Source organism: Lemur catta, chromosome 1 (assembly GCF_020740605.2).
Source record: "Lemur catta isolate mLemCat1 chromosome 1, mLemCat1.pri, whole genome shotgun sequence".
Taxonomy (NCBI): domain Eukaryota; kingdom Metazoa; phylum Chordata; class Mammalia; order Primates; family Lemuridae; genus Lemur; species Lemur catta.
Genome location: NC_059128.1, coordinates 129,613,678 through 129,640,672, shown reverse-complemented (window position 1 = coordinate 129,640,672; position 26,995 = coordinate 129,613,678). Strand labels below are relative to the sequence as shown.

Below are 26,995 nucleotides of genomic sequence, written 5' to 3'. Positions count from 1 at the left end.
GGGCCATGTGATGTCCTCTAAAAATCAGAAGCCAGGGAGCCACAATGACCATAATGACTGGCAAGCTTGGAAAGGCAGCCAAAGGGGATTGACCCCACAGGAAGTTATGAAGATGGTTAATAGAACATGTCTTCCTTAGGGGCAAAATAGACAGTCAACAAGAGTGTGCCTGACCCTCTGCAACCAGAAGAAGGCAACAATGGAGGAGCAGAAGGCTGATGGAAATCACCCAATGAAAAAGTTTTGCTCCCTTGCCCAGTTCTCAAAGTTGAGCCAATTTTCAGATTTAGAACCCACTGGCCAAAGAAGTGGCCGAGGCCGTAGGAGAAAGAACCCTGCAATGCTGCAGCCATAATTCTTAGAATGATTCCCAAGTCCTTTTTCCAAAGGGACCTATGAATAACTGTACAAGGGGGAAAGGGAAATGCCAAGAGCTTTTGAGGACTTTTGGACACAGGGTCTCAATTGAGATTGGTATCCAGAGATCTGAAGCAGCACCATGGCCCCTTTGCTGGAAAGGAGGACTATGGGGCCAGGAAACAGACAGAGTCTTGCATAAAGTCCAGTTTATGTGGGCCCACTGGGTGCACTGACCAGCCCACTGGTCCTTTTCCCAGTCCCTGAGTGTACAGTTGAAGTTGACGTCCTTGAGGTTGGAGTGTCCCCATGTCGGAACATTGCCTGTGAGGTAAGAGCTATCATAGTAGGAAAGACCAAGTAGAAGTCTCTGAATCTTGCCCTCCCCAGTCAAGATAGTAAATCACAAATAATACCACATCCCAGAGGGATGGCAAACATAAATGCCACCATTAAAAACCAAAAGAATGCAGGGGTGGTGAGCTCTCTCCTACCTGTGTTCAGTTCACCAGTCTCAGCCTTACAGAAACTGCCTGGATCCAGGAAAATGACTGTAGACTACTGCATGCTCAACCAAGCAGTAGCCCCAATTTCAGCTGCTGTACCGGATGTGGCATTATTGCTAGAACAGACTAATACGCATCACGTAAATGGTGTGCCACCATTGATTTGCCAAATGTGGGTTTGTTTTTCCATTCCTATTAAAAATTATTTTCATTCACATGGAATGGACAGGGACATTCATTTACAGTTTTTCTCAAGGCATCTGTTAACTCCCCACTCTCAGTCATGATGTCATCCGAAGACATCTAGACATCCCACAGAGTATCCTATTGCTCCGCTGCCTCAGTGCCACCATGCGGATTGAGCAGGACCAGGAAGAGGTGGCTAGAATGCTGCAGGCCTTAGTAAGAAACACACACTCCAGAAAATTGGAGATAACCCTGTAAAAAGTCAGAGATTTCCCACGTCAATAAAGTATTAGGGGTTCAGAGGTTAGGGGAAAGCCTGGATGGTGCCTCCAAAGTGAAAAAATAATTGCAAAAACAATTATATCTTGGGTCTCTTTCCCCAAAGAACAGCACAAAACCTGTTATAATCCTTTGGGTTATGGAACTCTTTGAAGTATGGAATACTGCTCTGGCTTGTATAACAGGTAACACAGAGGGCTGCCTGCTCTGTGGAGCCCAGAGCAGAAAAGACTCTGCAGCTAGTCCAGGCTCTGGAACGAGCAGCCTTGGTGCATTGGCCATAAAATCCTGCTGACTCGATGGTGTTGGAGGGGTCTGTGGGGAGAAAAGATGCAGCATGGAGTTTACAGAAAGACAGAGTGGGAGAAATACTACACAGACCCCTGGGTTCTGAAGGAAGGCTATGTCATCTGCAGAGAGTCATGTCCTTGAGAAACAGCTTCCATTACTGGGCCCTAGTTAAGATGGAAGTGGTCTGTCCAAAATTGAGCTGAGCAGGACCGGAGAGTTCGGGTAAGCTGCATGAGCAGCTATCCCAGGCCCCCAAGTCACCATCTGTGGTTGCATCGGTACCCCTTCCCCAGCTCACACCTGTGGCCTTATGGGGAGATGCACTGTAGAACCAGAGGAAGGAGGAACAACTTGAGCTTGGTTTATGGATGGGTTGGCTTGGTTTGTGGGTGTAAGCTGAAAATGCCTGGGGGTTCCATTGCTACCACATTCAAGGGCAACCTTGAAGACAGTAGGGAGGGAAAAAAAGTTTCCCAATGCACAGGATGCAAGTGATGCTTCTGGCATAGAAGGAGAAGTAGCCTGAGGTGAGACTGTATAGAGATTCCTGGGAGAGAGCAGTAGCATGGCTGGCTGGCCAGGGCCTGGGAGGAAAAGGGGTAGACTCTTAGACACAGGGAGGACGGGGGTCGAGGCATATGGATGGACATTTGGGAGGTGCACAAAGTGAGAATGTTTTGTTATCACATGTTCATGCCCACCAGAGAGCATCCCACCACAGAAGAGAGGTCGAACGACCCAGTGGACAAAATGACACAGCCAGTCAATATCAGCCAGCCATCAACTATCGACCACCCTGAAACTAGGACAATGGGCATTTAAATGGAGTGGCCATGATGGCAGACCAGAGGCTACACATGGCCCAAGAGCATAGACTCCCATTTCCCAAGGGCGATCTAGCTAGTGCTGACTCTGATTAGTAAATTCAAGAAAGCCTGCCCACCCACCCCAGGCCATGTTATAGCTTTGCACTTAGTATGCATAACCCAAGACCCAGAATGCTCTCCAGTTATGCTATACTTTATCTTCTCCGGCTTTGGCCTTAGGGCAGAGGTCCGTTGTTGGCAGGAACACACATATTTTTAGAACACTCAAAAATCTATATTTGAAATTTGACTTTGTGTCATTCTGACAGGCTCAAATTTTATAACCTCAAGCTTTATTTGCAGAAACCTATTAAAAAGAAGGTCCAGGTACCAAATTAGGTGAATGTAGAGCTGGCTTTGGAATAGGCCACCTTATAGTTTTTCTGACCAACCTTCTTTAGACAGTTGTTCCTGTTACAAAGTCCCATTTTTGTTATTGACTTTAGCAGAAACAATAAAATCTCATAAGCACAGTGTATTGTCAAGAGAACTTTATGGTCAAGCCAAGAAAGGTCATTACCCCATGGTACTGAAAGCCAAGTATAGGTCTGAGTATATCAAATTCTTGGGTAGAACAGACTGGAACTGCACGGATGGCATTCTGTTTTCATTTTGCTCTGTCAGTTCGAAGCCAAAGGACTCAAATGGTAACTCGTGGGCTTGAAAGGTGACTGCTCAGAATAGGTGGAATGATTTGCTGAAGCACATGGCAATTGGAACAAAAATTGCCTGTATCTGTCAAACCCTGTAGGGAGACACATTTTGAAATGTTTTGTGCCTGGAGCTGATTACATTGTTTCATAGGCAGTTCATCCTCTCTACCACCTGGGGACAGCTTCAATCTACACTTTTCTTTTTTTTCTCACAGTAAACAAATTTATGATCCGTGAGTCAGAGAGGGGAAAAAAAATTATCTGGAGGTGAACATTGAATTATCTGATGGTACCATAGTCCTACATACGTTCAGTTATACAATGGGAGTTTCTATTATCCATATTTAATTGGAATTGAATGATGGGATTTTTTATGGTGGGGTGAAACAGGCAACAAATGGAAACAGAAAAGCTTCTAGCATTCATAATGCAGGCTTCCTAGAATTAACTTTAGACCATATATTTATGCAAAATTAATTGTGCTTATAGATAGTGGGAAACTATTTATGAAGTGCGTGTATTGTCAAAGAAATCTTTGAAAATTCATAAAGGGACCTTAAAACCATTCAACCATCATCTCTTTTCCTCAAGGAAGCACACATTTCAAGTTCAGGAAGGAAGTGTTCAGAGGGCATTGTGTCCATATTACAGAAAGCCATTAAGAAAAACTTGGGGTATACAACAGCAATGTCTCTGCCGCAAACTGATTTTTCAATTAATACATGTTAGAACAATGCTCACTCTATCATAAATAACATTTTCATATTCATGAGTTTATTTTGGGGTACTTTATTATGTTCCTTTGGTGTCTATTTCTGTCCCAATTTACATTAACATATTTTATTATAGCCCCAGTGTTTTTTAATCTTGATATTCTTCTTATCTTGTCTCATCTCATCTTATCTTGTCTAGGAGTATCTTATCTTCTCTTGGCTCTTTGATTTTCTTTATATGTAATTTGTCTTTAGATGGTTTTGGATTTTACAACTAAGCAATAGTATCATTTGCAATTCATGAAAGTTTTATCTCTTCCATTACTCCACCTTTAACTCTTTATTTTTTCCTATAGTATAAAATTGGATGGAAGTAGGGATAGTGAGTATCCTTGTTCATTTTGATCTTATTATAGGGACTAGTTATACTATTTCACTATTGTTTTTATGTGTGTTCTTTCTTTCTTATAGATCCTCTCATCAAGTTAAGAAAGGTCTTTATATTCACATTTTTCTATGAGTTTTTTTAGTAATGATTAGATGTTGAATTTTACAGAATGTTTTTTCTCTTTGTATCAAGCTGACCGTATGGTTTTCTCTTTTAATCTGTTAAAATGTGTTAGTCAATTTTGAATATTAAAATACCCTTGCATTTCCAAGCTATATCCAACATCTGTATTATCTTTATGTGTTTATAATACATGCATACCTTTAAAAAATACATTGCTATAATAGATTTGTGTAGCGGCAAAAAAAAAATATCACTAATATCTCTTGTTTCAGGGGTCATAATTAACTGACAGTTCCACCTGCCACCCCTCTGGATTCATCACCACATTTGGGACAAGGAGACACTTCCCCTAGGTTCCTCCCGAGCAATGCGTGCACATGGTGAAGACAGTAGTACTGACCCATTCCTGTGGGACATAAAACAACTTTAAGGTGTAACTGACTTGAGAATCCTCCCCTAGCCATTGGCTTGGCCAAAACTTTCTTGAATCTACACCACAATCTGAGGCTACTCCTATCCCTCCATCCTTCTCTCTCTCCTTTCACTGGTGTCAGACTTAAAGTGAAACCTCATCACCTGCCTACACCTGCTTCTTCTCATTTAGCCTTATCCATAATCTCTTGTACATTTAATCCCACCTTTTGTTTCTTGAAGAATCTTGGCCAACACAATTGTTTTGCTTTGCTGATATTTCATTAGGATATTTGCATCTATATCCATGAATAAAGTTGGACTGCCATTTTCATCTACTCCTGTGCCTTTGTATAGTTTTGGAAATAAGGTTATGCTACTATTTTTGTACCCTCCAAAATTCATGTTGGAACTTAATCTCCAAGGCAACAGTGTTGGGAGGTATGGCCTTGAGGACATGATTCAGTCTTGAGGGTTCAACCCTCATAAATGGAAGTAGATGGTCTTATGAAAGGGTTTGGCAGAGTGAGTTTAATTCTTTTCACTCCTTCCATCCCTTCTCCCATCTGAACACACAACATTCTTCTTCTCTAGAGGATGCAGCCACAATGCGCTATCTTGGAAGCAGAGACCAAGCTCTCACCAGACACCAAACATTGGCATCTTGATCTTGGACCACCAGACTCCAGAACTGTGAAAAATAAATTTCTATTCTTTATAAATTACACATTCTCAGGTATTTTGCTATAGCAGCACTAATGGGCTAAGGTAGCTATCTTCAAATACTAAGATAGAAAGTGTTTTCTCATTTTTAGGATAAGGAAGTGTTTGTGATGACTTGAAATTGTGCATTAAATGTTTGGTAGCACTCAACTGTGAGGCCATCTGTTCTTGGCATTTTCTTTCAAGAAAGATTTGTAACTATTGACTCAATAGTAACAAGAACATTCTGGTTTCCCCTATCTTCTTGGGTCAGTTTTGATTGGGGTTTCCAACAGTGACAGAATAGTTTGTGTCTATGACAGAGTATGTTTTCTAAAATTGGGCACAACCTCATCTCTCATTCCATATGCTCTTCTGCAATGTGACCTTGCTATTCCCCTATCCAGAGGTGGACTCTTGAATTTAGGTGGCCCCGTGACTTATTTGACTGAGAAAATATAGTAGAAACTATGCCATGCCATTCACAGACATAGCCCTTATCAAACCTGGACAGTTCTGCTTCCTGTCTCTTAGCAGTGAGTCATAACATAAGAACCGTGACTATTCTGAGTTCATGCCATGAGATGCCTAAACCCTAGATTCTGGGACAATTCGTGGAGAGTGAAAGAAACCCAGGAGCACTGAGGCAAGAGGCATTAGAATGCAGAAGTCAGCTGGGTGTGGTGGCTCACACCTGTGATCCTAGCACTCTGGGAGGCCGAGGCAGGAGGATGGCTTGAGGTCAAGAGTTTGAGAATGCAGAAGTCATGTTGTATGTCCAGTTCCATTGACTTCAGATGACCCCAGCTCAGCTACCATCTGGCTGTAAGTGCATGAATGTTCCCAAGTAAACTCTCCCCAGCTGAGCCTAGTCAACCAGCAGATCCACAAATTGTTGTTTTAAGCACTGAGTTTTGCAGTTGGATGTTTTGTAGTGGCAGTAGATAGCTAGAGTGCAGATCCTCTTCAACTCACAATGGCATTACCTGCCAATAAACTCTTCTTAAGTCAAGGAGCGTACAGAAGGCATCTCACTTTCACACCATTGTAAAGTGGAAAAATCATAAGTCAAACCATTGTAAGTTGGGGATGCCCCTTACATAAAAACAATGATATCATCTGAAACACACACACCCATTCCTACCTGTCTGAATGCATTTGAGAGGAAACCATACTGTCAGGAATAGAGATTGAGGGTTATAGTCCTTGAGAGAAAGAAAGTATCCAAGGTAAAATCCACATTCACTGGCTTTTCCTATGAGGGCAATTTCCAAATGAGGGAGAGGGCTCAAACATAAATGGTATTCTTACTAGGCTAAGGGGACAGAGATTCCTTCAAATTATTGGCCATCTCCTAAGCTGCACATGTTCAGGGACAGACTCCAGGAAACCCAGCAGAAGTGGCAGCAGGGAAGCTAAAAATTGAGCAGAGAATTAAGCTCCTGCATAGTGCTGGTGAAACATAAGTTAGAGTTTAGCTCTGCCAAAGTGGAAGGGCGTTGACAAATGCACGCAGGTTGTGTCCTTCCACTAAGAGATGAGGACACAGACGACAAAGACTGAGGGGTGACTATGTGAGGACAAAAAGGCCTGCAAGACAAGCGGAGAAGCTCAGAAGAAACCAACCCTGTAAGCACCTTGATCTTGGACTTCCAGCCTCCACAGCTGTGAGACGATCAATTTCTGTTATTCAGATCACCCAGTATGAGATATTTTGTTATGGCAGCTCTAGCAGGTTGGTGCAGACCCATCATTTAGCTGAGTTCTGGCAGGTTGGACAGGTGGCCTTTTCGTGGACATGGTGTCTACTTAGGATGGAGTTGTCTTAGGAGGAAGGCTCCTTAGGATGGAGTTGTCTTAGCCTGTTTGGGCTGGTATAACAAAATATCTTACCCTGGGTGGTTTATAACAAGAGAAACTTATCTCTTACAGTTCCAAAGGCTGGGAAGTCCATGATCAAGGCACCCGCAGATTTGGTGTCTGGTGAGAGCCCACTTCCTAGTTCATAGATGGTGCCTTTTTGATGTGTTGTCCCATGGTGGAAGGGGCAAATAAGCTCCCTTGTGCCTCTCTTATAAAGTCACTAATCTCCTCCATGAGGGCTCCACCTTCCTGACCTAATCACCTCCTGAAGCCCCTACCTCCTAATACCATCATGTTGGGGGTTAGGGTTCAACATATGAATTTGGGAGGACACCAGAATTCAGACCATAGCTGGAGTGGAAACTGGGTTCCCCTCTCCCTCCCCCACCACTGCGTGCGCGCGCACACATGTGCACACACACACACACACACACACACACACACACTCCCTTAGTCTCACAGACTTGGAAAAGAGATTTTGTTTTCTTAGCACCTTTGTTAGAGGCTGATTGTAGGAAGGTAGATCACTGCATTTTAGGCTAAAATCAGACATTTCATTTCATTCACCAGCAGCCTCTTCCATCTGTCACTACTGTGAGAAAACTTTGCAGGACTTCATATTCACATCCTCTCTGTGGATTTCGCTGTCCCCTAGGTAACTTTTTCCAGACTTGCACTTTATGTCATCATTACCTTCTCTCCCACCCCCTACGTTTTTCCTTTCTCCTTTAATCTTGGATTAATGCTGTACATAAAAGAATCCAGCATTAATCTCCATTGCACCATAGGTGGTGAGAGCACAGTTTCTTTTTATGAGTATTTCCAAGTGGAAGATAAGGAAAATGCTAGCAGTATAATTAAAGATAAAAATAAAAGAAGACTTAAATAGATTTGAATTCCTATTAGACAGGCCCTTGTGTAGCATTTCATTAAGGTCTAATTTCTGACAGGCACAGAGAAGAGGAGGCCACCTCCTCTCCTCCGTTTCTGGGGTGCAATTTTAGAGAGAGCGGGAAGGGATTTTTAAAGGTGGGGAGCTCCCAGGTCTCAACAGGCATGAGCAGAACTCCTTGTGGTTCCAGCTCCTTTCTCCCTGGAAACAAAATAGAACAAAACAAAACTGTGGCTTGTTTTTTAATTTTTTTAAAAAATAATAAAGCATCATTTGTGTGAAGAAAACCAACTTGGGCTTGAGGTCTTCCCTGGATGAAACTCATAAGCCAAAGTTGGGATGAACATGGAAGAAGAGATGGGGAGGGGATAACAGTGGTGAGAATGACTAAAGAACAGGAAATAAAACCAAAAATAAAATAGAAAAAGTTTCTTAAGAGCCCAAACACATGGATGTTTACACTGGTGATACTAATCATGCCACTGAAAAGATCAGTTGTTCCAATATGGCAGGTGGGGGGCAGGCGCCTTCAGGAATCGCAGGATGAATACCCTTTCCTATAAGATTATGCTAAGGGTAGACTGGCCAGATACAAACCATTGTCCAAACTGGAATATTAATAATTGTGCCGGTACAACAGGCATGAACCAACACTGTCCCAGGCAAATCGGGTTGTAAAGTCACCCCAGCTAGGGGGCACTCCAGCGGCCAGTCCTGTCTTGACTCAGGCAGTGTCCCTTGTAGCTATAACAATGAAAGTCACAGCTAATGTTTCTGTGAATACGCAGAGCTGAGTGTGAACTATTTTACTTATTCCCCTCAGCAGCTCTAGAGAGAGGTAGATGCAAACCCACATTGTTCCTGGAGGAGAGACAATAACATAGGAACTGGGGACTTAGAGAAGGCCAGGAATGTACTGGAAGGAGTTTCACTGGAGAACACACACTGCTGACCATTGCAACTCTATTGCCTCCAGCCAATACCCTCACTGATCTATTTATCTATTTAGCTAAATCCTGTCCAGCCTCCAGGGCCTGCTCACAAGGCTGCCTGTAGGAAGCTTTCCATGATTGTACCACTTCAATGTCATTGCTTGGAATCCTTTTTATACTTGCAGTTAACTCCACCTGATCCCCAGCTGAGTCCCACATAATAATCTTATCTTCCCAGACGAAAAGGTAGGGATTTTTCTTTATTCTGTGCCTAATGCCATTCTCCAAACACAAAGGTCTTCTACAGATGGATGGATATAGGCGTAGATATCACTTACAGGTATACACAGGAAAAAGCAGGTCAGTTTCATATACTAAAACTTGGTGAACTTGTCCCATTTCTTGCTAGTGGAAGCTGAACCCCTATATTCTGGGCATTGCTCTATGTTTTATCTCTCATAGTGGAATTTGTGCTATTCATGTGCTGCATGTACTAAAAAAAAGAAAAGTTTCCATTCCTTGTATTTTTTTAATTTTTTAAGTTTAGAAAGTCTGTCGTTAGAATCAAAATCACACATGGGCATGAACCCAGCTGAATTCTTTCTGTAAAAGACTATCCTTATTTTTGTACTTTATTTTATTATATAGCATCTATTTGTAAATTTAAAAAATAATAATTAAAAAGAAATGAGGGCTATGTAAAATGACGAAATTAGAACCTATATCTCAAGCATAAATAACCTGAATTTATCAAGTTAACCTAGACATGATTTTCATGACAAATTAACCAACAGGACCAAATAGAGAATTGTTCAGATATTATCAAATAAATAACACACCCAAAGAGTTTTACCAAAGATTTATTGAAGCAGAAAAACAAGTTGATTGGATATGTGCTGGAGGAAAAAAAAAAAGCAGTTTTAATGATATTCAAAAATACTTTTTAAAAAGTATTCTAGCACAAGACTTCTTCATAAACTAGATTATGGTGTAAACTTTTTTTCTAAATCTTTTAGGAGTGTCGTGGTTAAGAACTAGAGCTTATTCCTACTCCAAATCTATCTTGCGCTTTTGAAAAACTGCAGAAAGGCACTTGGAAGATGTTCCTTGAAGATATGGATTTCTTTTTTATTCTTGCTGGTAATATATTGTTGCACTGAGTGCGTGCGGTTTTCATTCAAGATCATCGTGATGCTGAGAAGTTTCATTGATAACCTGTTAAAAAATAAAACTCAAATCAAATATAATACTACATACTAAAGATTAAATTATCCTATAAATCATGGCAAAGAAAAATCCTACTAAACATATAATTTATTGTGCAAGTTGTTAGGTTGTGTTGGTTCTGCAAGGGCTACAGCTAGGAGGGACTGATACCTATGTAAAATACTTGTTCTTAGCACCAAAAGGCCAAGAAACTACCTATACAAGACAATCTTCACCTACAGGCAATGTCAGCATCCAAGAGAATGTTGTGACTTGCAAAAAGAAAACTTCTTAAAAAACTGGGTTTATGAAGGATGCTATAATAATCCTATGAATCAACATTTAAAAGTAATTAAGTCATATTAAAATAATGTATAGCAAGTACATTTCAAATTTATGTGCAGGGGAAGGTTTCATGAAGATTATAATAAATTGCAACCATTTATTTCCTGGCACAGAGAGGTAACAAGGAACTAATTGATCATACGGCACATCCTTGTACTATATAGACTGGCTTAAGGGTCTCTGTATCACAAGCATGGAGGTCAGAGAAGGCCATAAGTCCAAGATCAAAACAATTCTGATATTGAGGTAGTCTAGGAAGTAACTTAAGGAAGCTTTACTCCCATTTCACTTGAGCACCATAGCAAATCCTAAACTCATTTGGGAGTTTAGGAAGAAGATGGCCATCTCACCTTCACATCCAGGAGCCAAATAATTAGTTGGCTGTGTGTAGTGCTGGAGGAAGCAGCCTATTCCTTTTTTAGTAGGCATGAGTGAAACGTGAACCTCTCAAATTACCTAGCTATATCTGAGATGCAGATGTATTGATTTAAAATCAGTACACATCAATGCCTGTCTTAGGTTATTCCATTTTTGATGTAAAAGATACCAACCTGTCCATCTCTAGTTTCAACCGTCTTAATCAGAAGGGTCCTTTTGGAGTGGGTGTCAACCAGAGGGAGTGAATCCAGATTAGTTTCTGAATAAATAAACAGGTCAAAAATGAGTAAAAATGAAATTTTTAAAAAAACCAAGTAACCATTTTACTCAAACAATTATGATTTTTTGGCAATTGCTCAAAGTGCTACTTTCAAAAGAATTCTAGAGTATTTTCTGTTTGCAAACACAGGGTCTGACACACTTGAGCATCAGGATGAAATAGTACTTCTAGCAGGAAGAAATAAAATGAAGTTTACATTTAACTCAATGCATAGAATGCAAGAGAGTACTTGGGTTTGAAAATTACGTATGTTTTATAGAATTTTCTCTCATATGGCATTCTTCAGGTATCATAAAAACATGAGTGCTTTACCCTAAACACAATGGTTAAAAGCCACCAAAATTTTTCATAAAGGGAAATATAATGCTTACCTCTCAGATTCAGGGAGGAAAAGTTTGGAAGAGGCAGAGAAATCCTATAAACAAAAAAACAGTAAAATTGTTGGAAAACAACTTCAACTATAAGGAACAAATATATACAGTCCTTGTTTTCATCAACTAAGAAAATTTACTCTTATTCATACATTAGGGATTTGATCAGAAGCTTTACCCATGATTGGTCTAATTAGCATATTTATTTTACTACAAGCTTTTTCTCCACGGGGGCATGAACAGAGGGGCATTGTAGAATGAGAAGAATATAGGCTTTGGCTGAGTTATGGGTTCAAATCCCAGCTCTGCTACTGATTAACTCTAACTAGGGCAAGTCATTCTCTTTGAACCTAAATTCCTCACCCATGATGAGTGGAAAAGTAGCTACCTTGAAGAAATATTCTAAAGACAAATGAGGTAATACACGTGAAGCTAGTGGCATGGTACCTAGCACGCAGTGGCTATTAATTCATGCCTGCAAGTCTGGGTTCTATACCTGCTCTCCTCGCCTTCCAGCAGCTTCCTGTAGGTGGCGATCTCAATGTCAAGAGCCATCTTAACATTGAGCAGGTCTTGGTATTCACGAAGGTGACGAGCCATCTCTTCCTTCATGTTCTGAATCTCATCCTGCAGGCGGCCAATAGTGTCTTGGTAGTTAGCAGCTTCGACAGCAAAGTTCTCTTCCATTTCACGCATCTGGCGTTCCAGGGACTCGTTCTGCATGAGATGAAAAGGGCTGCCCATGTTATTTTCCAGAAAACCCTAGCTATTCCCAGAACCATTTACAAACCATCTGCAATAATTTCCTTTCAGTGGCAAATGGTAACGACTCTAATTTTTGGTGGAGAATACAAGTGCTAAGTCCTTCTTATTAGAAGCAAATGATACATGCAAGCTAAGACCTTCAAGGTCTCTATCAAGTGCTTTTTGAGTCTGTCTTGATAACGCATTTTCTTTGCCTTAAAATAGAAAACTCACTTGACATTTTGTTCAGGTATCGCCATTCACTTGGTGAATAGAATGGGTCATTACTTTCCCTCTTTTCCTGCAGGGTTGGTACTCACAGTTCCTTTAAGAGCATCCACTTCGCAGGTGAGGGACTGCACCTGTCTCCGGTACTCATTGGACTCTTGCTTCGCTTGGCGCAAGGCATCGTTGTTCCGGTTAGCAGCCTCGGAGAGGTCAGCAAACTGTCGGGAAGAAATTAGAAATGTAGGTTGCCCATGTTTAAGTCTTTTGACTCTCTGAGAAAAGGAAATCATTATTTCCACTCAATGTCTTCCAGAACAGGTCTAAATTTCTGCCAGAGAAACAGCAGCGGAATACTGACATTGATATTTTCTGGGAATTCACTTTCTCCTGGGCTCATTAAATATGGTGGAGGGCAGAGACGGGGTGTTGGAGTTTACTTGGACGCAGAGCTAGTGGAAAAGGAGTCTGCTGTTCTATAGAAAGGGATGTGAACTAGAAGTTAAAGCCAGCTTTGGACTGGAGCTAAAACATATTTGGGAATCATAGACAGGTGTGGTGTTTTCAGAACAATGCTTTTATTTTATTCGAGCCACACTAACTTGTTTCATACCTTGGACTTGTACCACTCTTCTGCCTCCTGAAGGTTCTTGGCAGCCACGCTTTCATACTGCTGACGTACGTCACGCAGGGCAGCCGTGAGGTCAGGCTTGGAAACATCCACATCGATTTGGACATGTTGTTCCTGAATCTGGGCCTGTAGCTCTTGGATTTCCTAAAAGAAGAACAAACAGAAGGTCAGCAAAGCCAGGTAGGGAAACAGCTTCCCCGTCATGCATTCATTAGAAGTTATTCCACTAACCTCATCGTGTAGTTTCTTCAAAAAGGCAATCTCTTCTTGCAAGGATTCCACTTTGCGTTCAAGGTCAAGACGTGCCAAAGATGCATTGTCAACATCCTGTTTTGAAAACAGAAAAGATAGGACATGGAAGAGGAGAAAGTCTAAGGCTTATCTCATTTATTCAGTGTAAATGAACCATCTGAACCCAGTCTCTTTACTATAGAAAAGGTGTTTAAAAGTCATTTAGTGCTATAATATACTATGCTTTCTTCTTGTCATTAATACATTTGAATTGTGATCCATTGTGTGTACGTAAGGTGGCACTCAGACAATTTAAAATTAAATAAATGTCCACAAACATGGTAAACTGCACTCCATCATTACTGAACCCACATTTTACCAGTGACATCTAAATTTTTTTAATCTAGAAAATAAATGCCCCAGCATTTTAAAGATTTGTTTTGTAAATTTCATGGACTAACACGATGATGGGGTTTGGTCAGATCTCACAACTTCGTGTCTTCCTGAGTACAGGGAGAACAGAAACTTGTGCTTCAAAAGTTTTAGCTGGTTTTTCTATACTCAAATCTTCTGAAACTTATCCTTAGGCTCCAAAGCAAATACGTAGTTATCTGGCATCCAGGTTACAAGGCTAGATTTATATCAAGTAGCAATCTGATATTGCAATTCTGGGTATGCGTTGCCACAGATGCAGTTCAGGAAAATAAGGAACGGAAATGCAATTCTGTATTGTATTTGCTTTGCTTTCTCTGGGGCATTGTTCTTCTGACACTCCCCTGACTCACCCTAGAAGGGTGTGTCTATCTTTTTCACTTGCCACTGTGTCAATTCAGTTACTTGGCCTGTTTCAGAATGACTGGTCAAAGCACCTGCAGATAATAAACTCACATGTAGAATTCTTTCTAATCTAGCCATCCCTCTATGTTTCCACCATTTGCAAAGTGCTATATTCCAAATCAGGATATTGTAATATTGCAACTAAGATTTTATTTCCCCACAAGGGAATGCCATGAGGATTTCTTACTTTGTAAGAAATTATATTTGGAGTACAGTTTATAGTCTTACAGTATTAAACTGTTGAGACTCTTTGACCACCTTCATGGAAAAGTGAACGGGGAGTGGATAATATAAAAACCAGGCTTGAGGAAAACATCATTTTTGCACGTTAAGCCCTAAAAAAGATATAAAAGATATTTTTCCAACTTCTAAAAGAAAGTTCCGTGTGGCAAGCTATTATATTGAAAGGACTGAAGAATTTTATTTAATTCCTAAACAAAGGATCTTTTATATTAATTTTGCTTCATATTAACTCACTGCCCTGCAGAAAACATTACCAGGTGTAATAATCACAAATGCTCAAGGGCTAAAATGAACCACACATAGCTGTGTTTAAATTAATTTGGTGCACGTATTTCAGCTTCAAAATGTTATCCTATACTCTTCATCTGAGAGTGCTTTGCAGCTAATAGCAGTATATGTTCCAGGAAATAAAACTATAAACTGTATTGGAAATCGTCCTGCTTTGCATTCCAATTTTAAGTTAAAAATCCTTTTAAGTCCCTCTAACTTTGGAGTAAAAACCCTTTACTTAAAATTCAATTTTTCAGCCTTAGGTTTATTTTTTTTATTTATGGAGAGAGTGCCAAAGAATACAAGAAAGGCCTCTCAAAATGTGAGGTATGCCTGTAGCTTTAAGAAATTTTCACATCACTTACTTCACAAGTCTGGACCAGATATTAGATAACGGATGTTAGCAAATACTTGTGTCCAATTAGAACCGTGCTTGCATCATTATATATTCAATAAGAATGTAGCCTGTTGCAAAGCTTCTCTGGGAACACAAAAGCTCCTATTATTTCTGTCCAGAGCCACCCCACTTGCCAGAATGTCTGTATCTACATTCCATAGTGAAGCCCATAGAAACCATTAATACCTTTCAGCCGAGGGGACAGATGGCTCCTTTTCACCCTTATTAGATCACAAAATAGTTGTGCATAGTGATACTTTCATCTAACTTTAATGCCACAGTGGAACTTGCAGAGAAGAAAAGAAACTTGCTGGCTTAATTCCAGAATTCCAGTTCAACTAAGTTTCTTATCCTCCAACATGTTTTACATTTTAAACTACAGGGCAGAACTGTGCTTTTTGGTGGCCTTGTAAAAATTAGACGACTTGAGCAAAGCACAATCTAAATCAAACTGTAACTGTACGAAATCAGAATGTCAATGTGTTGCAAAAATGAGTCGGGGAAAACACTTTTTAAAAAAATCTTGTAACAAAGTAAAAAGACTTTCTTTCTGTCCGAAGAAACAGTTTAAATCAATCAAGGTTTGTATTTTTTTTTTTTTTAATTAAGAGCAGCTCCAATCCGTGGACTCTACGCCACTAGGGGGCTCGATGCACTGCCGTGAAGTTTTGAACTTTTTAGACTTGGGTTAAGTAACTTTTAGAAGTGCCCGTGGGTTGGTTGGGTGGGGTCCGGCGGCTGCGAGTGGGAAGAGAGAGTACAAACCTGTCTGAAAGATTGCAGGGTGCTTTCGGCTTCCTCTCTCTGAAGCATCTCCTCCTGCAATCTGAAGCAGTTGCACGTTAACCAAAGGGGAACCGGGAAACCGCCAGGGGCGGGGCGGCCACACCCAACCACCACGTCGCCGCGCCACCTCCGCGGGCACCCAGCTCCCGCGGCTTGCGGACCTGCTGCCCTCGGCAGGTTTTAGCGGGACCTCGGGAACAGAGTAGAAAACCGATCACAGTCCCCGCACAGACCTGCCAGGAGGACCCCGCCCACCCCCGGCCCCCGGGCAGCCTCTGCCGTCTCTTTGTCTCGCTTCCTCTGCGGTCCCCTCCTTCCTCCTCCCTCCCGGGGCCTGGCAGCCAGCCAGAAGGGGCCGGGAAACTTTCTGAAAGTTTGGGGGAATCGCTCTCATTGTGACAAAGGGACTTCAACTGCAGACAAAGTGGTAGTTTTAAGAAGTCTGTAACTTGCAACGGAGCGTTCTTGGGCAATAAGTGGCGCCGCAGAGCAAACGCTAGCTGCAAGGTCTGGGTTCTGGGCGGGGCTGTGCCCCGCAGCAGCAGCCCCGCTCCCCGCTGTCCCCCAGGCAGCTGCCACCAGGGCCACATCCCCAAGGGCGTGGCAGCCCCTCGCAGGGGTGCCCCTCTCCCTCTCCTTCCCGCCCTCCCGAGGCCCCGCGAGTTGCGTGGGCACCGGCTTACTTCTCCCGGAGCCGCAGGATGTCCTCGGCCAGGTTGTCGCGCTCCACCTCGACGCGGGCCTTGTCGTTGGTAAGCTGGTCCACCTGCCGGCGCAGCTCCCGCATCTCCTCCTCGTAGAGGTCCCCCAGGCGCGACTTGCCCTGGCCCTTGAGCTGCTCGAGCTCGGCCAGGAGGATCTTGTTCTGCTGCTCCAGGAAGCGCACCTTGTCGATGTAGTTGGCGAAGCGGTCATTCAGCTCCTGCAGCTCCACCTTCTCGTTGGTGCGGGTGTTCTTGAACTCGGTGTTGATGGCGTCGGCCAGCGAGAAGTCCACCGAGTCCTGCAGCAGCCGCACGCCCGGCACGCTGCTCCGCAGGCGCACGGCCGAGGAGCGCGTGACATACGCGCCGCCCGGGGACGAGGCGTAGAGGGTGCGGCTGGTGCTGGGGCGCAGCGCGCTGCCCAGACTGTAGGTGCGGGTGGTCGAGGTCACGTAGCTCCGGTTGGAGCTCGGCCGGCTCGCGGTGCCGGGGCCACCGAACATCCTGCGGTAGGAGGACGAGGACACGGACCTGGTGGACATGGCTGCGGAGGGTGGCGGCGGGCTGGGCAGCTGCGGTGGGGGGCACCGGCTCCGGGAGGTGCGGCGAGCGAGGGCGCGGCGGGTGTGGGCGGTGGGAGCGCTGCTGCGTCTCTGGCGCGGGAACCCCGGAGCGAGAGTGGCAGAGGACCGGACCCCGCCGAGGGCTGTGTTTTTATAACCGTGGAAAGAAAGAGGGTCCCCTCCCACTGCCGTCCCAGCCGCGGAGCGCGCCAGCCAATGGGGACCCGGCGAGAAGCGGGGAGGGGGGCGGGGGTTTGGGGCGTGGGCGCTCTCGAGCCTTCGTACTTGGCGGCCCGGGACTGGGCATGGGCCCGTTCCTTCTGGGCTGGGCTGGGGCTTGCAGGGGCTTTCCTGACGATGGCCCGAGCTCTGCTCACGCCTGGGTGCTGGAACAGGCGGGGTCGCGCGGGGGTGGGGGGACCCTCCCGGGCTGCACCGGAGGGGTCCCAGGCACCGAGCCAAAGGGGCGTGTGGGAGGGGCGCGCGGCGGCCACCGAGCTGTGCTCAGCTGGGAGCCGGGGAAGGGGAGGAGACCCGCGGGCAAAGGAGCGGGAAGAGGGGGAGTGAGGGATTCAGCAGATCGGAAGGCGCCGAGAAAGAAACAAAGAGCGCCTGAGATTGGAGCGCGGGGTGGGGTCGCACACGGCGGGGGACGCAGGGCTCGGGCCCCGCACAGCCTCGCGCACCACCGGCTTTGAAAGTGGGGCAGCTCCGGCCCGCGCCTCTTTTTGGCGGCTTATCTTGGGGTGGGCGAGGGGCGGTTCTGTTTAGGGACCTAAGGGACTCAGTCCAGCTTCGGACGGCTGGAGCTGCGACGAGGCAGCCGAGGAAAGCCCGAGGGAGAGGGGTGGGGTCGCTGAGTCACCAGCGGTGACTCACGGCGCCCGGCTGCCCCGCCGAGGTTGAGGGCTCCTAGCGGTTCGCGGGAAACCGTTAGACGAGATTGACTCGAGTGTGCGCGGGCTCCGAGCGCAGTTTGTTCTAAGTCTCGCCAATTTAGAGCTGGGCTGCAGCTTTGATGTGCGCGGTCCAGCCTCGGGTAGACGAGAGCGCCGCTAAGTTCTTAGGGACTCACCAAAGCCTGGCTTTGCCCCAATGCGCCAACTTCTCATTAGCAAGAAACTTCTGCAGACCCTGGAGAGCCGCCAAACGCGGGCCTCCGGGATCACGAATTCACTCCGGGAAAAGTTTTTTTTTTTTTTGCAGAGTTCCCTCCCACCCTTCCCTCCGGTCTCCTCCGGCTCTTCCCCCTCTCTTCCCCGCCCCCCATGTAACCACACCCGACTTTTTAGCAAGATCTGAAAGTTCTAGGTGAAAGAGGAAACTCAACGTCTGTAGTTTCAAAATCACATTCAGTGATCACTGGTTTCAGCTAGTGGGAGTCATTAAAGGTATAATCTGAGCCAATTAAAGAATTAATTAGGTGTTGCTTAAAAAAACCCAATTTGATTAATGAGTTCAAATGAAAGGCGATTACATAACGCAAATAACGGGAATGTTTGGAGGAAATAGATTTACGTGTGAATTTTGGGACAGCGACGCACAGTGCAGGAGTCCGGTGACTTGTGTCACAGGTCCTGTTTTGCAGAAGAATTTGTGCAATTGGCCTTGGAGTGAGACGGAGAAAACTGTCCACAGAGCAAAAAACGTCGGGTCCAGGACACGGAGGGAGGGAGTGTTCAGATTGAGCCACTTTACCCTTTCCAGGGAAATCACTCAGCTCAAGGGCTATTGTTTCAATATTATTATAGTAACATGCAGAACTGAGTAGTTACCCCCCAAGGGAGATGAAGAAAGGAAAGGCGAACCAGTCTTGTGATTAAGTAGCAATTGAAAAAGCTCAGGTTTTTTGAGTATTTAGAAGATTTATGGGATACTGAAATGACTGCCTGCAGGACTACTGTAAAATTGATTCTACAGTGGTTAAACAGGAGAAAAAAAGTCTTTCACTTTTTCTTTTTTGAGGGGGAAGCGTGGGGGAAAGGGGTACAGGAGGTTACCAGGCATTTGAGAAAAATAGAGTCAAGTGAAGGATGTAGTCTAGTTTCTCTGGACAAGCCTCTTTCAGGCAATATTTTGTTTACCTCATCTGCGTGAGTTCTGGCAAACTGTGGCATTGCCAAGGTGGAGCTGCAGGACCCTCTACTGTCCCCTAGCTCTCCTGCTGTGACTTTATTTTCTCATTTCCTGGGGGGAGGCTGCGGGTCATTCCCCAAGAGCATTCCTGGGGCTTGCCGCCCTCTCCACACCTTTACCTTCTCCTTCTCTGAGAGCCCTTTATTCAAGCCACTGCTCAGCAAATGTCACCATTGTGAGTTTGCCTGGAACCCTTAGGGTGAGAAAAACGATCTCCCCTTGGGAGGAAGAGAGAGTGACCCTCACTCCTCCATGCAATGCGGATCCCAGGGCAATGCAGTAGCGCTGTCAGGGGACGCTTGCTGATAGTCGGGCAGCGGTGCAGTGTGGCCGCGGATCCCTGTTGGCGCCATAGCAGATTCCCCAGGGCTGTGGTGACATCTCCTGGGAAGGGCCCTGGCCCTCCTCACCATCTGAGGGGTAGGCCTTCCTCCTAACCTGTCTTCGTTCTGTAGTGTCCGGGCTGTGACAGGCTGCTCTCTTGCCACAGCTAATATAGTTGCTTGATATTTACAAAATATATTAAAAAAATGTATGCACTACACACACACACACACACACACACACACACGTATCCATATACAGTATTCACAGTGTCCTTCCTATTAGAAATCGCCATAGTTCAGAGTGGACTTCAAGAAAAGCTGCAAAAACACTTCTACCCATTCTCATAAAATGCATGAGGCTTAAGAATTCATTTCGTTCTGAGTTAAGATATGCAGTGCCTAGACCAATGGGTAAGAGCCGTCAGTGAGAGAAATCAGTACGTCTAGACTCACATCCTTGTGTATGATAACTCACCCTGCTACCTGTGTTCCTAGGTGCCTTTTAGAAGTAACCAGTATACAGACATAGCCTTCTCGGTTTTCATATTTATTTTTCGATTGCTATGACAACCTGTCTCAGAAGTATTTTTAAGTGCTAGACTAGGACACGGCTTTAAACCACTGCATGATGCAAGTTGTGTATTAATAAAGACGTGGTGGTACGATTTGTAGGCCAGGCGTAAACATGACCACATCTAAAGTACTAACAGCGATTTTGGAATTTACAAGCTGTGGTGATGTCAGTTGCATTGGGTGACTTGAACTGACAGACCAGCCATCCGTGTGGACAGGAGCTTAGTGGCCTATGGAGGCTTTGGGAAAGCTGGCCAGCAGGAGGTCACACCAAGAGGACAGCTGCTCGCAGGACTGTCTGGGTGGAATGTTAGAAATGACAAGGTGGGAAAAGTGAGAGGGTGAAAACCACAGCAAAACTTAAAAGGCGTGGAAATAGAGATAACAATAAATGATATAATAAGTGCTTTAATTTTTGTGCCTAGTAAATGACAGGCACTGTGTGTCCATTTAACTTAATGGTTTCACAGCATCCTGCAAGCTAGACTCGATCATCCATTTCACAAATGAGACCAAGACTAAAGCTGACGATCTCTTTGTGGTTGTATAACTAGCAGACGAAGAAGGAAGCAGGCAAGAATTTGAATTGAGGCCTTTCTCATTCTAAATGCACTTAGTGCACTTGTCTTTTCTCTTTGCCTTGATAATGAAATTTTGCTTACTATCCACCAGTTCAATTCACACATAGTATTTCAGGACCGACTGTGTTCCAGGAATTGAAGAGGCAGGATGATTAACATGGATCTTTCCATGAAGGAGCAGATTCCTAGAGGAATTTGGCAGACACCTAGAATATCATATTTTATGTTATTCAAATGATCCATAATACATAAGAAGGGAGATTCGTTTTCATCTGCACTCTAAACCCTTGCTTTTATTTGTGAGTTAAATATTTCCACCCAGTCTCCATTCTTGTCTTTTCAGAAGCATCACGTGCAAAATTGGGTTTAGCTCTTCTCTTGCCCTAAAACCCACCAACCACAGCAGCTTCCCTTCCTAATTTCCCTTTCTGTTCAGGGCAACAACAGCAAAGTGACAAGATTGGACACTTTCATCATTGCCACTTCCTTACTCTTGAATCCCTCAGATCCAATGGGTGTCACGTACCACTGCTTGCCGGATTTGCTCCTGTTAATGTTGCTGCCACTCATGTCCAAGCCGTTTCATACATCATCCCTGCAATACTGCAATTGGCTTCCCTTCCTTTGGGCTTTCCTTTCTCCCACCAATGCATCTGTCTTTCAGCTGTAACCCCCTTCTCTTAAAAACTTTGTTCTTAAGACTCCCCAAATTCTCTCCAAAGAGAATTGCTCACCCCATTACTAGAATGTAAGCTTCATGAGTATAGGGATTGGTCTCTCTTTCATTCACCATTCAATCTTCAACCGACAGAGAAGAGGCAGGCACATTTGTTGAATGTACAAATTAATTATGAATAGTTTATAAAAGGAAAGAAAGGGAAGTGGGACTAATATTTACTGGTGCTTATGATGTTTAAGCACTGTGCTAGTCACTTTGGCCATGATTGCATTTAATCTTTATAAGGTATTATGAATCACAACTTTCATTTGTTTAATCAGAACATATTTATTGAATATTTGCCCCATGCCTCACACTCTGCTAGACACTGGGGAAAGGTGAACCAGGCAGTCATGGCCCAAAGCTTCTTGACGCATAGAGCCTGCCTGTGTGTATGTGTGGTACAGAGAGACAGTACTCAAACAAAGGAACAAACAAAACAGTTGAAAGTGGTAATAAACACACATTTTGCTGAAGAGGAGGCTGAGGCTCATAGCTAATGTGTGGCCTTTGAAAGCTATGCTAAGTATACACAGCCATCCTCATTTTCCACTGTTACCCACCAGACAGCGATTTCAGTAGGACCCCAAGCTCCCCACTATTCCATGAATATGCTGTATTTTCTCCACCTTCCAGTCTTTCCTGGTTGTAGTCCACTCAACAGATAGATGCATTCATTTTTTTGCACTGCCTGCAATGCTTCTTACTATATTCAGGTTAGTAAGAAACTTTTTATGCCTTTAGGGAGCCGATAGCCTTGTAGAAGAATTAGGAAGCACAAAAACACCTGGAATACATAGCAGAATGTGGTGAGTGAGTGCTGTGGGTAATATAGGAATGAAATGCTGAAGGGTTTGGATGAAGATATAATCGTATCCATTTGGGGGAGATCAGAAAATGTGATTAGAAAAGGTGGTATTTGAGGAATGGGTACAATTTCTACAGCTCATCGTGGTAGAGAAAGTATGCTCCGCACTGATTAAATAGTCTAAGAAAAAATTGTGTAGATGAGAGAGTGCTAGGGACCTTTAGGGAACCAGCAAGAATCTCAGGGTTGCTGGATTATGGAGCGGTTGTAGGGGAGGAAGGGAATTGAAAGCTACCATGGGACCATGCGTTGGAGTACGAAATGCCACAGAGAGGAGTTGATAATTAAGATGGTGGGCAGTGGGAATTCACTGCAATTCTTGACTAAGAGAATGACATGTTTGTGGCTGTATTGGGGGGGGGGAGACTGATTTGAGGGCTGCTTGTGGTAGATAAAGTGAGTTGGTAAAGGGAGCTTGAAGCAGAAATGACTACTAGCGGTTGTGAAGTTAGGGGGAGAACAAACAAAATCAAATGGGCTCTGAGCTTTCTGGACAGGATGACTAAGAGAATGGATGTATTTGAGGCAGAAATATTTAGATAGGAAATTAATTTGAAGTGAAAGATGGTCTTTCGGATCTCCTAATCTGGAAGCGTCTTCTTTTGCTTATATAAATTAAAATCTCATGAAGCTGAAATATAATTGGATCATGTGGTTTTATATTTTACAGCATTTCTAATCTGTTCACTTAAGGAATAGTTAATGTTGATCATCTTCTATTGTCCTTTAGTTGCTTTGAGTGTGTTAGTCTGGTTTCCATAGCTAAGATAAAATCAGGAACTTCTTCAGTATTCTCTAAAACAGTTTTTAAAAGATCAGAGGAAAAGAAACTTAAAGCTACTTTCTAAGAGATGTCTTTGAACATTTGGGGAGGAGCAGATAATAGTTCTCTAGACCTATGTATATTTTTAACTTCATCAAGGTCTAATTCTCAGTCTCTAACAGAGGAAAGAGAAGCTGAGAAGTATGTAGGAGGAACAAAAGATGTTAATTAACATATGGAGAGCAAACAAAACAAAACAAAACAAAATTCCAGCTGATATTAGACAAAGAAGTGAAGCTAGATTTTCAGGATTGGTTCATTTGATCATAAACAACAGTAACCAAGAAACAAAAAAATCCATCAGTACAGTTATGAAAACTTGATGTAATTTGAAAGACCCCTGGATGATATCATCACAGTTTGGTTATTGGCTGAGTGAGACTGTCACAAGAAAACTAGCAGGTATTCACCTAGTGTGTTATAATGTTGTTTTTGCCTTTTTTTTTTTTTTTTTTTTTTTAGAATAGAGGAAAAAGTCGTGATACTGCTACAAAATTTGCCAAGCAAATTTTTGCATCCTGGAAATTTACTCTATTTCAAGGATGACATGTAGTTCTTAAGTGGTAGAAGTTTTTTTTCTGGAGGTATTTATGTAAGGGATCTAATAATAATAATAATGATAATTTTTATAGCCCAGTTTTCTTTTAAAGAACTGAAAAATTTATTAAATAATTTCTGATTTGTCTTTATGGTAACCTGTGATATTGGAAAAGAAGCACTGGTCACTTATATAGTCATAATCTCTTTTCTGTTTATTTAGGAAAATTAAAAACACTCCATCCTACTTATTTAAAACTGATAAATGAATTGATGAATATTTCTAAAAATGGACAATTGAAAGATGCCTTAACTCCAGCATATCACATTCACTCATCCAGTGAAATGATTTTCTTTAGTTTATTGGATATTACATTTACTCATGAAAATGTTTGATAAACTCAGAGTTTAATATATACCCCATCAAACTTTGGTTCCTAGTTATGGTGACAAAGACCAGTATGATTTATGGAGGTTAGAAATGAAATTCAGTTTCCAGATATTGGCCTAGGCTAAGAATTTGTGAAGAAGACCCCAATGGCAATCACAGCAACAACAAAAATAAATAAATGGGACTTGATTAAATTAAAAAGCTTCTGCACAGCTAAGGAAATAATCAACAGAGCAAATAGACAACTTACAGAATGGGAGAAAATATTCACAACCTATACATCTGACAAAGGGCTAATAACCAGAATCTATAAAGAACTCAAGAAAATCAGCAAGAAAAAAAAAAAAAACCCCATTAAAATGTGGGCAAAAGATATGAACAGAATATTTTCAAAAAAGATAGACAAATGGCCAATAAACAGATGAAAAAATGCTCAATGTCACTAATCATTGGGGAAATGCAAAATAAAACCACAATGAGATACCACCTTACACCAGTTAGAATGGCTTTTATTAAAAAGTTCAAAAGCAATAGATGCTGGCATGGATGCAGAGAGAAAGGAACATTTATATACTGTTGGTGGGACCGCAAATTAGTACAACCTCTGTGGAAAACAGTATGGAGATTCCTCAAGGAACTAAAAGTAGACTTACCATTTGATCCAGCAATCCACACTACCGGGTATTTACCCAAAGGAAAAGAAGTCATTTAATCAAAAAGACACCTGCACTTGGATGTTTATTGCAGCACAATTCACAATTGCAAAGATTCCACAGTCAACCTAAGCGCCCATCAATTCATGAGTGGATTAACAAAATGTGGTATATGTATACCATGGAGTACTACTCAGCCATGAATAAGGATGAATTAATGCCTTTTGCAAAAATTTGGATGGAACTGGAGACCATTATCCTAAGTGAAGTATCTAAAGAATGAAAAAACAAACACCACATGTACTCACTATTAAATTGGAACTAACCGATGAGCACACACATGGGAAGCAAAACTCAGTGGAAATAAAGCAGCGGGGAGGAGGAGGGAGTGGTGAAAATCTACCTAACAGGTACAATGAACACTATCTGGGTGATGGGCACACCTATATCCCTGACTCAAGAATTACAAAAACATTTGTACACTGTAATATTTTGAAATAAAAAATTTTTAAAAATGAAAATCAAAAGACAAAGTGTAAGGAAAAAAACACATAAGTAATCCTAAAGGAAGTCATGTAGCAAGTGTAAGAAATCAAATGGTGTGATGGTAAAACTATGCAAGGCAAAAAAATTAAGAAAATTTATTAAATAATAACAAGATGTAAGTAAAGAAAGACCATATGGAGTTAACTGTAGCAGAATAAAGGGATTGGCAGCCCTTTTGGTAATTCTACTGCAATGATTTCTAAACCACTGAGTAGGGTTTTATATTTCTAATTAGCTAAGTACTAGAAATATGCACTCTAATGTGATTCATATGGATATGTGGAATAAAGACAACAAATGTTGTGGAACTTGACCTTACTATAGATTAAGTACATGTTCTTCGTAACATAAATGATGAAAAATTGCGCTGATACTATATTATAACTTACTCATATGGCATCTTTAGAATTGTAGGAGGTTAGACATGTGTGATTAGAATTCACTGCGGAGATAGGTACATGTCTGGATCAGGGTTTTTATTTTGCTAATCCTGGGCTGGCTTTCACGGTCCTTAATTAACTCTAAGTCCTTCAGTGAACTCTAAGCAATGACAACCAAGCATACCTTGATATCACGACTACACCTGGAGTCTGGCTTAGATAAGAAAATGGTAATAATCATAATAATTGCTTACATATATCGAGTACCTTCTTTAAGTACTTCGCATGTGTTAACTTAGTTAACCCTCACAATAGCCCTGTTTGACATATGAATAAACTGAGGCACAGAGAAGTTAAGTAGCTTACTCAAGTTCATCCAGCCAGGAAGTGGCAGACCTGGGATTTGAAGCCAGGACTTCTGGTTCCAGGCCCCAAACTCTAAACCTCACTGTACTAAGGTACATTATATGCCATGGTAATTTTGTACTGCTGTTGGTGGCATCCCCAATTCCCTTTGACATTCTTATCATGGTGTCTGTCTACTTCTTTGGGGTATTTCTTTTTTCCTGTTCTGATGCAGCAATGGGACCCATTTTGATTCCAAGAATATTGTGCCCTTCATGAGTCATCAAGAAGTCCATAGACATTTTTAGGGGTTTTCTGTGGAGATCTCATTTCTTAATTCTGACTCAACCCACCAGAATGAATTGATAATTATGACATTTGAATCCTACTTACAATTAAATGAATTGCAATGCTTAACCACATTTGCTAGGGGAAAAGAAAGAAACTGAACACATTTTTGGAACACATTACCTCTGCCAGTAAGAACAACTTCTCCCCATACTCTCTCTCTATTAGTCTGAATTTTAGGGAAATTTGTTAATGTTTTAGTCCTAATTTAGTACAAATATTTTGCAATCCAAGAATTCCGAGAATAACGGGAGAGTTTGGTGAAGTGAGAGGAGACTCAGGGAAATTGCAGGGCAACCAAGATTCTCAAGGTCAAACCAAAGCAGCATTCCTGATTATATGAGCTAACTACCCAGTTTTTAAGTTTTCCTGTGCAATACTAATCTCGTTGCTTTTG

General features: G+C 42.6%; 1 protein-coding gene across 1 annotated transcript; it reads right to left on the bottom strand.

Moving 5' to 3' along the window:
- Positions 1–10,006: 10,006 nt before the first annotated feature.
- Positions 10,007–17,544, bottom strand: VIM (vimentin). The gene is made up of 9 exons (XM_045534195.1): positions 16,790–17,544; positions 16,086–16,146; positions 13,574–13,669; positions 13,325–13,486; positions 12,807–12,932; positions 12,239–12,459; positions 11,743–11,786; positions 11,265–11,350; positions 10,007–10,377 (listed from the first exon to the last, which is right to left on the bottom strand). Exons 1-9 carry the CDS (start codon positions 17,350–17,352, stop codon positions 10,336–10,338), a joined length of 1,401 nt encoding a protein of 466 aa, XP_045390151.1. The 5' UTR covers positions 17,353–17,544; the 3' UTR covers positions 10,007–10,335.
- Positions 17,545–26,995: the final 9,451 nt, after the last annotated feature.